Source organism: Coturnix japonica, chromosome Z (genome assembly GCF_054131305.1).
Source record: "Coturnix japonica strain WE chromosome Z, WE-NBRP24, whole genome shotgun sequence".
NCBI classification, from domain to species: Eukaryota; Metazoa; Chordata; class Aves; order Galliformes; family Phasianidae; genus Coturnix; species Coturnix japonica.
This window is the reverse complement of record NC_140702.1, coordinates 44,214,408-44,227,401: the sequence shown is the minus strand read 5'-3', so window position 1 is coordinate 44,227,401 and position 12,994 is coordinate 44,214,408. Positions and strand designations below refer to the sequence as shown.

The following is a 12,994-nucleotide window of genomic DNA, read 5'->3' as shown; positions in this document are numbered from 1 at the left end:
TGTAGACATATATACATTTGTGTAGTCTGTCATTTAAGATTAACAATGACATCTACAAAATCACTGATATAGCAGCTTCTCAACTTTTTGAAAAGGCTGTATACTCATGTGTGTTTATTCTAGAGGCAGTAAAGAATATCATTTTCTATTTTCTACTACTATTAAATCAAGGCCTGGCTTTGGAGCTATTTTACTGAAAAAAAAAAGTGCAGAAGGAAAAATATTTCTCTATCTTCCTCACATGACACCCACTGGTAACTCTGGGTCATGATTATATGACATAATGTTACAATTAAGGAAAAAATACATTTTCAGAAAGCAAGGAGAAAACAGTTTGCTGCCTCTTCCTTCTGAGAAATCTTTGTTCCTTACACCCCTCTCAGTCTAAAAGTTTTTTGGTTTTTTTTTATAGCTTCCACTCACCAATTTATCTGATTTCCTACACAGAGAGTTCCTAAGCTGAATAGTTAACTATTACTCAGGTGCAGCTTTACAGCAGCATAGTGTAAATATTTCAGTTGTGCCTTTTTCTTTTCAGCACTTAGATGTACATGCTTGCTCTTTAACTTAGCTTGCCTAGCCATTTTGCCAAATATAACCTTTTCCTTTGTGATTCGCTGCTGACAAGACTTTATAACATATTTTGATAACTACTGTTAATAATTATATACAAAAATGTGGCAGTATAATGCTTCTGATATAAATTATTTTCACTAGTAGCTGGTAATAGGTTGCTGCTTTTAAGCATTGTGTTCTTTACAGATCATCTTTTGTCTGAACCTTTTTACTTCTCGTTGCTTCAATCAGCATCTTTGTGTCTTTGATGGTTCACATGATAATCACTGATTCTCATGTCTAGTCAATTTGCCCATTGGTTATGTGAAAGTTTCCTGTTTCATTTTTCACTTTCTTCCCCACCCCTCCAGCTCCCCCATCTAACTTGATTCCTTGCTGATTGTCATTTTCACAGATTTACTCTACAATTATATAATGATCTTAAGTGGCTATCTAGATACACAAATATTTAAGACTTCAATCTGCCCATACTGAAATCGCTAGAAAATTTGCACTGACTTTACTGTAAACATGAATTTCATCTTTGAAGTATTATCTGAAAATCTCAGGTATCCAGATTTCACAGTCACAGAATTTATTTCTGACTTCAGGTGGCCACATTTTCCAATCTTCTCTCTGCAACTTAGTTTTCTTATGCCAGCATCCTACTTTTTTTGCCCTGCACAGTCCTGTAGGAGGGAAGCAAGACAAAAACAAACTCTAAGTTATAATTTCCAAAGGACTTTTCTATGAAGACAGTAATCAGTGTTCTGGTATGCTACCTGGATGGCATTGTCTATCTTTTGAATGGAAATTGTTCCTCAGGGAACATATAAAGGCACTGTGACACTGTGAAGAGATGGCTGTAGGTGCTGTGCTCACTGGAGTCACTAATTGATTTTAAATGACCACCTAGAGGGCAAATACAGATCAGAAACACATATGTTATTCAAGTAGAACCAATATATCATCTAGGCACCACTGTAGTACAGCAGAAGATGAGAGATAGGATACAGCTGTATTCCTATAAAGTAGTGTTATCACTTAAGCTGGATCCAGTACTGTGTTGTTATTGTGTTCTTATATATAAATGAAAATATCATTTACTTGCAAATATCATTTACTTTACAAAATCTCATGCTGTCTGTTGTCCCTTAAAAACTAGAATATTACCTAATGGGTAAAACATTATATAAGTAATAAAATTCTTTCACCTCAGAAGTTAATTATATCTGAACATCCCTAGTGTAATGATATAAACAAATAATCATCAGCAATTGATGTGTTTCACTGATTTTGACAGCACCAACTATTCTACTGGTAGATTGTTCACCATCCTAGAGATCTTCAGGAAGAATCTGCTTCTCTGGACATCTGGATTTAATTTGCGTCTTTTATTCCCTCCTAGAATAGTCCTGCATTTGGGTGATATGAATTAAATTTGTGTGTGTGTGACTAATGAGTAACTATAACAAATGTGTATGGGAAACCTAGAATAAGTATTGGCCCGCACCTAGTTAAAATTCAAGTGCAACAGCAATTTAATAAAAACAACTCCTCCAGAATGTGGCCATAAGGAAAGAGTTTACACAATCTGTTCATCTGCATAATTAGTAACTGAGGACCTGAGAACAGTTGGAACATTGCTGTGGGCAACCTAGGTCAGATTACTGATAATGTAAATAAAAAAGATTCAGATTTCCAAAAATTGCAAGCATCAGAATGTAGCTAACAACAACCCTAACAAGAGCACACAAAACAAACCACAAGAGGGACAATTTGGAGAGCTACGAGAGGCCATAAGGCTACTGTAAAAATCAAGCGGTATGATACAGTTTCATCTAAGGCATGAAAGAACATGAAAAGAGAATATGGGGAAAGAATTTAGAAAACACATATGTATCAGTAATGTATTATGCTTATCATTTATGTAACAGTACAAGGATATGAAGTTTATTTTTTCCAGACACATACTTGCAAATATTAATCTTGAACAACGGAGAAAGTAATCAGTCATTTTATTTATACTCATGTAGAACCATAACTAAGCATCGTCAGGAACCAAAATTCCTGTAGTCACAATGTAATCCTTAACTTTCTCATGAGTATTTTGAAAACAATGACAACAACAAAACAAAAAACACCAACAAAACAGAATGTTGAAGGCACAGCACAGATAGGTGATCTGTTTGCAATAATACTGCAAGGCTTATGATGCAGTAGTTAGATGAACACTGATCCTTTCCAGTGATTAGGTTGCTGCATCTTCCTTAGAGGCAGGCATATTTCAGGACACTAGGCCAGTATAGGATAGATCTAAACTTTAACAAAGTACCTTCAGTTTGTGAGCTTCTAGGTTTCATTTCACTGAGTCACTGAATATCCCAAGTTGGAAAAAACCCACACACAGATCTTTGAGTTCAACTCCTGGCTCCACACAGGACCACCTAAAATTGAAACCCTATGTCTAAGAGCTGATCTCTATTGCCAGCAATCATGTCAGATATGTCTGTGACAGGAGAAGGCCAGTCTTGGTAAAGACAGAACAGAATGTCTCTACACTCAGCTGCTGCACTCAGCTCCAACAGCTGTCGCCATTTTTCTGTTCTTGCCTTTGACCTGCAGTGCACTACTGCTGATGAGCATACAGATATGTGCTGCCTTTTGTTCCTTCAGTTTGTATTCTTGCTGGTTAATAGATAGCCACCTGTATACACATACACTCATGTTCTCAGAGCTCCAGTTCAGCTGGCAATTTGAGTTTTATAAGCACTTCACTCTGCCACTGTGCAGAGTCTGAGCAGATCACTTCAGTGTTATCACATTATTATGCTGCCTAGTATGTTTCCAAATGATAATCTCACACAGTTCAGCATACCAAGTTCTAGATGGCTGAGACCAGCTAAGTGTTATGAGTTCCTTTTTCTGGTTAGTATAATTATGGTTTAATGCTAATAGACCTGCAGTATGTCCTTATTCTGTGATAGGGGAATCTTTCCCCAGAAAAATAACCTCTCAAGAAAGTGTGAGTTCTCGAAATGGATGCTCATGTATTCCTTTTCCAAGGGGAGTACTTACTGCTTCCAGAGGTGCATTTACTAGCATAGTATATGGCTTGAGTGAGTCTTTATACACATCTATGACAATCACAACTGTATATGATTTAACTATGGTCTCTTATAGTCTACTAAGCTTCATATAGTTTGGGCTAGGAATAGCAGGCTAGTAGCCTTGAATAAAAGAAAGTTGCAGGGAAATAAGCCACAGTCCACCCTTGGCATTCTGAGGTAGAATTTTATCTCTGCCTAAGATAGGTCCTATGACAGTTGAGTCTGGTTGTGGTAACCACTTACCCACCTCATGGACATGGGTGGGACTGTCAGGAACTGGGTGAATAATCAGTTCTGAACAATATGATATGAATACGATTGCTGCATCTTTGATACAACATACATAGGTTAAATTTGTACCCATTTTGCAAGCTGTAATTGCAGCAAAAAACAGTGCTTCCATGTATTCTTGACATCCTCTAACCATGCCTATACAGCTGCCCTTACCTCTGTGCTATTTTCTGGTTGAAGCAGAGATAATGTTTCATCCCAGTTGAAAAATATTCCCCATACTTTAGAAAGCACATTCAGTGCAGTGACTGTCATATTATGGCTAGAAGGCCATAGATGCAGACAAGACCATCTCAGCCAACATGCCAACATTGACAGCACCTTGTCCCTTCCAGAGAATGTGTCTTCTGACATGAAATGAACTGGCTATCAATATGTGTTTATGTGCATGTATTTATTTCACTCTCATGGCTGATCTAAAATAATGATACAGAACTCTTCCTATTGGTACTTGAAGAAGACCAGAGAGTATTGCCACCTCAGCCAGAGTTGCTGGTTTGTTTTTTTTTCCAGAACAAATGTGAAGTGAATTTATCTCTTTGAGTGATTTATTCCACTAGTGTTTATATGTAGGGTAGTGTGGCATGAATTCTGATTTTGCTTGACCACCTTGATAGTCTTCTGTGTTAAAGACTTCCCTCTCCTAGAGGGGGACAGCCCTAAGTACCTGTCTATGTTGGAGGTCACCCTGACAGAAAGCACTTTGGCAGAAGAGGACCTAGGGGTCAAGTCAGTGTGCCTTGTTGACTAAAATAAAGTCAATGGTATCATGGACTGCATTAGACAAGGAGTTATAAGCAAGTCAAGAGGGGCAGTTCCTCCTCTCTACTCAGCATTTGTAAAGACACATCTGAAGTGTTACGTATAGTTCTAGTTCTCTCCAAGAAAAGAGAGACATGGACACACTGGAAGCAATCCAGCAAAGTGCCATGAAGATAATGAAGGAACTCTTTTATGGAGGAAAACTGGAAGAGCTGAGACTGTTTAGCATGCATAAGTCTCCATGGGGGATCTTATCAGTGTATATAAATACCTGATGGGAGATTGCAAACAGGGTGGAATCAAGCTCTTTTCAGTATTGTCAAGTGCCAGGACAAGAGGCAATGGTCACACTCTGAAGCACAGGAAATTCTCTCTTTTTGTGGTTTAACTGTGGTAGACAGTTAAGTACCACAAGAAGTTTTCTTGCTTTCTCTGAGTAGGATCAGGGAGAGAACTGGAAGAGTAAAAATGTGAAAAAAATATGGGTTGAGATAAAGACAGTTTAATAGGGAAAGCACAAGCTGCAGATGCAAGAAAGCAGAACAAGGAATTCATTCATTGCTTCTCATCAGCAGGCAGACTTTCAACCATTTCCAGGAAACTAGGGCTTATTTGTAACAGTTTCTTGGAAAGACAAATGTCATTACTCTGAATATCCTATCCTAACCCTGCCTTCTTTCTCCCCTAGCTTTTACTGCTGAGCATAACCACTAATTGATTAGTGGCAGAAAGTCTAGTTTGAGGCTAGAAATGAGCTTTGTATCCCAAGGGTCAATACTGGGTACAGTCCAGTTTAATATCTTCATTAATGATCTGGATAATGGGGTAGAGTTCACCCTACACAAATTTGTAGATGATACAGAACAGGGAGGAGTTACTGAAAAGCCAGAGTGTCATGTTGCCACATGGGGGAACCACTGCAACCAGGAGAAAAATGGTCTGATGAAGTTCAACAAGGGGAAGTATAAAGATCTGTGCTTGATCAGGAACAGCCTCACACTGGGGCTACCCAGGTGAAAAAATAACCAGCAAGAAGTTACCTCAGATTCCTGGTGGACAGTAAGTTGAGCATAAGCTAGCAGTGTGCCTTTGCAGCAAAGAAGGTAAATAGTATCCTGGGCATTAGGCAAAAGATTGTCAGCAGGTCAAAGGAGGTAATGCTTTTCCTCTTTGCTTTGCACCTGTGGGGCCACGACTACTTTTCAGGGCTTTCTGGGACAAGAGAGACACAGACATATTGGAGACAGTCCAGAAAGTGTCACAAAGTACTGGCATACCTTGCCTATAAGAAAAGACTGAGAGAGCCAGGACTCTTCAACCTAAATAAGAAAAAGATTTTGTTATCAGTATCTGAAGGGAGAGTGTAAAGAGGCAAGAAACAAGTTTTCATTTCAGTTGTATCTAGGCAAGAGATAATAGGCACAAACTGAAGCACAGGATGTCCCATCTGAATGTGAGAACTGGCACTAGGCTGCTCAAAGAGGCTGGGAAATCTTCCTGCTTGGAATTATTCAAAAGCCATCTAGACAAGGTCCTGGGCAAGTAGCAGTAGGTATCCTGGCTTAAGCATGGGGCCTTGGTCCAGATGACTGCCAGAGCTCACCTTCAACCTCAGCCATTCTGTGATGTGGTGGTGCTTCGAACTGTGAAGAATGACTTGTAGTCTGATGAGCATATGTAACTTGTAAACTGAGAGAGCAGATAGTGTGAATCTCTATGACAAAGGGAGCACTGCAGAAACAACAACGACAACAAAACAGTAATCAGATGAGCACAATGGATTTAAATTCTGCAAGAAAGTGACATGGTAGCCTATCCACACACAGGAAGAAGTTTCAAAACTGTATTTTATTGGGAAACACACATCCTTAACTTGAATTATGCTAATTTATTCATCATTATTCGGGGACACAAAATATTTTACTGATGGTAGTATTGCAAAAACATCTGCATCCCAAAATATGTCTGTCTAATAGAGTAGGTGAAGACTGGAGATGGAAGATGGCATTTTTTGTACAGACATAAATAGCTTTTTTGGACACTTGTCCAAAAAGCCCTATCTGAAAGGCTGAGAATATCACACTAGAAACTAGAGCTTTTATTCAGATGTAGTGCAAGTAAGATTGTATGCAGTCCTTTAGATGTCAAAGGCTAAATACAATCTAAGATATATCCCATTTGAGCATGTTAGAGGAATTACAAAATTAGCTGTGTCTTTCATACACTTAATTTTGCTTGAATTCCATTAGCATTTTATGACTCTATTCCCAAGTACTCAAGGATAGTCTCTACTTCCTTCAATGGCATGCTTCACTTAACTAGAATAAACTGAACTTAGCACTTTTATTCATGAAAACAATTATTGTTCTGGTTTTAGTTTTGGAGATCATTTCTTACAATTCTGCCAGATCCAGTAATCTCTGATCACAAAAAAAACATCTATCTGGAGGTCTGGATATAATGGCACACACATATATCTTATCAAGACCCATATGTGTGCATTACACATAGTAGAGAACGTGAACTAGCTTACTGTTAATTCATAACATACTCAATTGCTGAGTCCAAGCCCAGGCAGGACAGAAAACAAATGAGAAGATGTGACTAATGCACTTTACATAACTTCTCTTTCAATTCTCTTTCAATCACCATATTTTGTTTTTCTTTCATTGTTCCTTCATTGTGGTCCACAGTCTTCAATAAAGAAAACTTAGAGGAAAAAAGTCAGTGAACAAAAAAAAAAAAAAAAAAAAAAAAAAGATGTTTTCTGGTTATGAAGCATCTGATGAATGATCAGAACAATGCAGATGTGCAGAAAGTCATAAAATAATAGAATCATAGGATGGCTTGAGTTGGAAGGAGCCAACTTCCCTGTCACAGGCAGTGCTGCAACTCACTAGATGATATTCTCCATCTAACTTGGACTTGAATGCCTCCAGAGATGGGGAATCCACAACTTACCTAGGCAACATGTGTCAGTGCCTCACCACCCTCTGAGAAAAAAAATTCTATCTCACATCTAATTGAAATCACCCCTGGCTTAGTTTAAAGCCAATCCCCCTTCTCCTGTCACTACCAGACCATTTAGAAAGTTGTTCTCTCTCCTTTTTATAAACTTCTCTCAAGTACTGGAAGCTGCACTGAGGTCTCACTAGAGACCTAGAGACTTATCTTCTTGTTGACTGATTCTGGAGACAGAATTCTCCCTTTGCAGACTTTCACTGGCCATTCTGAGCTTCCAGTTAGTGCCTGTCTCTCCTCATGATAGAACATAGCCCTAAGAGACAGAGTTTTAAAAATGCCTGGGACAACATGCTACTGAGATTACTAAACCTGGAGCAGGAAAATAGGTAGCTCTGCTTAGAGAGACAGCATTTCAAGAAAGAAATTTATCGCATAGGGTTCTAGAGAAGGTAGTCTCAGCACACAGTGAGGACCAGAGGGCACAAACTGAAGGACTGAAGCAGCACTGAAACCAACTTATTTTCTTTAACCATGTTTGATTAACACATATTAGCTCACATAAAATTGACTGGAAGGAATTCCTTTAGAATCACAGAACCATAGAATAGATTTCTTTAGTGGGCACAGCGTGAATCGCATTTACAAGTTTGCGCTGTTTTGGAGAAATGATTCTGATATACAAGGAAGACAAATTAATGTTAAATGCATTAGGCGTTGGAAGCAGACTAGATGAGCTTGGGCTCATTAGTCTTATTGGTGATGCTGTATAACTGTACTATTCTTTTCAGAGACTTCGCATTGGAAGGAACAAGGGTTCATTACATGGCCTTGCACTGTGTGTTGCTTATGTAGCAGTGTTTGGGGGAGGGAATAGAGGAGGGGCAGTGATGGAGGGCAGGAGTGGCCTCAGTGAGCATAGCACAACACTTACCCCAGGTCAGATCAGAATCATTTCCAGCAAGCTCTGAGTGGAACCTGCTGCTGGCCAAAGCAAAAACAGTGAGGCATTAGTTGCACCTATGTAAAAGGCAACTTTAAGACAAAGAAAACATGCTGTACAACAGCAGCTGGGAGAAAGGAGTGAGAAACTGCAGACCCCAAAGTCAGTGCAGGAGGAAGCAGGGGGTATTCCAGGTGCAGAGCAGGAGCTTCCTGCAGCCCAGAAGAGGATCACTGAGGAGCAGGCTATCCCCCTGCAGCCCATGGGCATCACGTGGAGCAGATCTCCTTGTGTATTCACAGAGAAACTCACAGTGCATCTGTGGATGATGCCTAAAGGAAGTACAGCCCATAAAGAATCCCTGTGAGGAGCACACCAGGCTGGAACTGCAGCCCATGAGGAGCAGTCTGCAGTAGAGCAGGAGGGCTGGGGGAGCTGCTGCCTGTGGGAACTCATATGGAGCAGTGCCTGAAGGGTGGACCCTGTGATATGGAGCCATGCTGGAGCAGCTCTTGGTGAATTGCTGTCTTAGGGAAGTCCATGCAGGATCAGTCTGCGAAGGATGGCATCCCATGGGAGGAACTCCCCATGGAGCAGGGGCAGAGTAACCACGGGGGAGTGGGAGAGATGGAGCAGTAGGGACTAGCCACAGCCCCTATTCCCTTCTCCTTTGTTCGGTTTGGGGGAGGAGATGGAAGGCGAATGGGAGGAAGGTACTTTTAGTTTGCTTGTAGTTCTCACTGCTCTAGTCTGTTATTAAAAGTCAAAAAATTATATTTAACTCCTTTATACTGAGTATATTTTGTCCATGATAATGAATGGTGAGTGATCTCTTTGTTCTTATCTCAATGTCTGAGTCCATTTTCACTGCATTTTTCCTCTGTTCATTTGAGGAGGAGCAAGAGAGGAGTGTGCTGGAGTTTAGCTGCACATTGGGTGAAACCAACACAATAATGCAGATAATGCCCAAAACACCAGAGAGACTTAACAATCTTTTTGAAATAGAGAAGACATTTTGTCACACCCATCAGCAAGTAATTTTAGAACTCAACACAGATTTGAGCACCTATGATTGCTAAAATCCTCTAGCACCTATTCCAGGAATGAAGACTGTTAGCTACAGTGTCCTGGCCAGCTTTCAACACGGTTAATTATACTATGCCAACATAATTTGCCTTGAAACTGCAGTTGGAGCTGTTACTTTTCACTTCCCTCTCCTAAAAACAGTGTTTTGTTTTTTCTGGAGTAGAGGAGTCACTGAGTTCCACCTCAGAGATGATTGCATTGAAGTGCTGGTAGGATGGATCTTTAAGTGCATTCAGCTAGCATGACATTTGGAGTCCTTTCTGAACTAGAAATCTTGTTCTAAGTATAGTGTACTCTTAAGAAGGTAGCCCAAGACATGATTTATACATCAATATCTGAGTCAATTCATACTCAATTTGAGTAGACCATCTGCTGAATTTTATTAATGTAAAACCTTATTTTGGCTCTGAATAGTTACTACAGTTTTCCATGAAGTTTTTTTGGTTGGTTTTTGTGGTGTTTTTGTTTGTTTGTTTGTTTTGTTGTCGTTGTTGTTGTTTGTTTTTTGTGGGTTTTTTTTGCTTCTGTGAGGGAAGATGCTACATTTCACTTCATAAAAAGTGTTTCAATTCAGTACTCTCTCTTATCTTCATGAAATGCATCTACCTATCTTCCTTCCTCCTGCTTCTCACAAATGCAAACACTTTGAATTAAGTAAGAATGACCTCTTTGATTTAAGAAACAGACTTGGTGGGTGGCAGTTTTTTAAGTAGCTTAGCACAAAACACACAACATAACTATAAAATGTGCTCTGGTTACACTGTTTGGCACTTAATGGTTTGGATCCATCCCAAAGCCAAGCCACGAAAAAATCCTCCCACTCCAAAGGCTGCACAAGGTGACAACGCCTCCTCTAAAAACGTAAACTTTACTCACATGGTTTGGCATGCCAGTAGCTCTCATCTAGTAAATCACTTATTCTTCAAATGTGCATTGGGACTAGCGGGGGGAGGAGGTGTGAAAAGTTAAACTGTGTGGCTGATGAGAAAAGAGCTGTCTCTTTGAACAAGTAGGCTGAGCACAAAATACAGTAAGCACTCCTTCAATATTTTACTCATTTTAACAAGCAGCACCAGAAAAAATAATTTACCAATTAGTCAGCAGGTTTCAGCATCATTAGCTTCTATATCAGATTTGCTACCATTCAGAAATGCATCAGGATACAAAGCAGGAAGAGTTAAGTATCTTTACTGGAATCTGAGGTCTGTAAGGAGGTGAAATTAGATTAGCTCCATGGAAAATGGGGACGGTTTACATTACCAGAGGGGCCCAACCTGTCTCTAGGCTTAACAATGAACAACATCTTTAGTATATGGCATTACAATAGATTAGTGGTCAAGAGCAATTAAACCTAATATCTCCTCTCCTGAACCTCAGTAACTCGTTAGTTGGAGGGGGGAGAAGGAAAAAAATACAAAACATAATTCTACTGCCCTCAAAGTGTCAGGTAAAACTTGTGTTTAAGGTAGGGCTACCACATGGATCTGTGCCTCCATCTGGTGATTCCCTTTTGTGATATTCAAACAGAGGGTGCTTTAAGGAGGCTTTTATAGCAGGCAACAACTGCCACCAATCTTCCTCTCTAAAAACTCATAATTGAGGGTTGGTTTTACAGTATGACTTGAATCTTAACCTTGGGAATTCAACAGTACATGCAAATCTGGGAGTGATATTGTAATTCAAAAACAGCATTTTGGCTTTTGGTTTGGAGTGAAGTGGTTAGAGAAAATTGTGGTTCACTAATTGTAACCAGTCACATGGTAGCTTCCTCCTTTTCAGATGGATTAATAGAAGTGTCATCTCAAAATTAAATATCCAAGCTGATGGTGACCATATGTCCCCATTCAGACCCTTGCATATCAGTGATACAGCTAAACTAAAAGGAGCTCTGAGTACAGAATGCTAATATTTTCTTGGTTTTGATTTTATGACCCCTTATAATGTATATCTATATATCTTTGATATATCTATATTCAAAAATGGGGTAAAGCTGAACCAACCCCTCTAGAGAAATAAACTTGTTGAAATGCATGAAAAGCAGTGTCTATCTTTCACTATCTGGCACTTATTTGTAAATTTTGTACCTGTTGATATGTATTTGTGGGTTCTTCACTGATTACACAGATTATTTTATTAAATTATTGTATTAAAGTGTATATAATGCCTTTCTGTAGTACTTCATGTAATCAAAGTCATGGCACAGTCACTGTTACTTCCTGTTCTTTAGAAGTTGCTAACTTCCCTTCTTCAGAAATGAATTCTTACCTTAATTACTTGAGTAATTAAGGAGTGTCATGGCACTATGGCAGGATCATTTTGTCCAGCTTGCAGTCAACATCACTCCTACTTCTGTGCTTCCTGCAAAACACTAATCTCCCAGTGGCAGAAATATGGAGTTCCTATACTATTACATGGGTGCTGATAAATCTATACCTTTCTTGTTCCACATTCTGTACACTTCTGCTCAGAAGTTCAAGGATAAATCCTTTTCCAGTTAAGTTGGATTCCAGAGAGTGAACATGTTATCTGGCACAATTTTGAATAAACATGTTTCAGAAAGTCTGCTGTGGGACAGGGAAGAGGGAAATGTGCCACTGAAAAATCTTCAAGATCATGGAAATAAATTTTAACCATGCATTATCTTCAACAATCTTGCAATAACTGCTATGACAGCAGTAGTGTGATAGTAATGCTATAATGTTTGACAGTCATTTTATTCCAAAGTAAAGGACTGTGTTTTGCATCATGCCTTCGAGTCGTAACCTGAGCACAATTTTGCCTGAAGAGTGCAGCAGTCTTTCACACCATACCCTTGGGAATGAACAAGATGAAGGATTTGGCTTCACCTCGCAGTTCACACTTTCACTACCCAGCTAAATTAGCTTCACATGTATACATTGCACAGCACTCTCCACATGTGCACAGTATGAGATGACTGGGAACTATCTGTACAAACAGAAGTGCTGGATGCTATTCTTAGAGCTTCCGAGTTCAGTCAAATCAAAGACCGTTTTTCTCTTCAAGCCCCCACTGTCCCTTCCACTGAAACTGTTTTCATGCCAAATGTTTGTGGCAGAAATATGTAATTTCCCCAATACACATACAGCTCTCTCTTTTGATGCATCTTCTTTTCAGAAATATCAGAGTCTGGAGAGCAAAGGCAATAGGCAGAGTTTTGAGGAAGAAAAAAAAAAATTCCTTTCCTTTCCCTTTCCTTTGACTTTCTTTTCCCTTCCTTTCAATCTTCTTTCCCATCCCTTTCCCTCTTCCTTTACCTCCTCCATTT

General features: G+C 39.4%; 1 protein-coding gene across 1 annotated transcript in view; it reads right to left on the bottom strand.

Moving 5' to 3' along the window:
- Positions 1–10,611, bottom strand: part of LOC146753955 (uncharacterized) — a 70,021-nt gene extending 59,410 nt beyond the window's left edge. The window contains 6 exon segments of the mRNA XM_085530069.1: positions 4,009–4,120; positions 8,847–8,996; positions 8,998–9,049; positions 9,052–9,210; positions 9,213–9,372; positions 10,585–10,611. Of these exon segments, the coding sequence (XP_085386195.1) occupies positions 4,009–4,120; positions 8,847–8,996; positions 8,998–9,049; positions 9,052–9,210; positions 9,213–9,372; positions 10,585–10,611 (660 nt within the window).
- Positions 10,612–12,994: the final 2,383 nt, after the last annotated feature.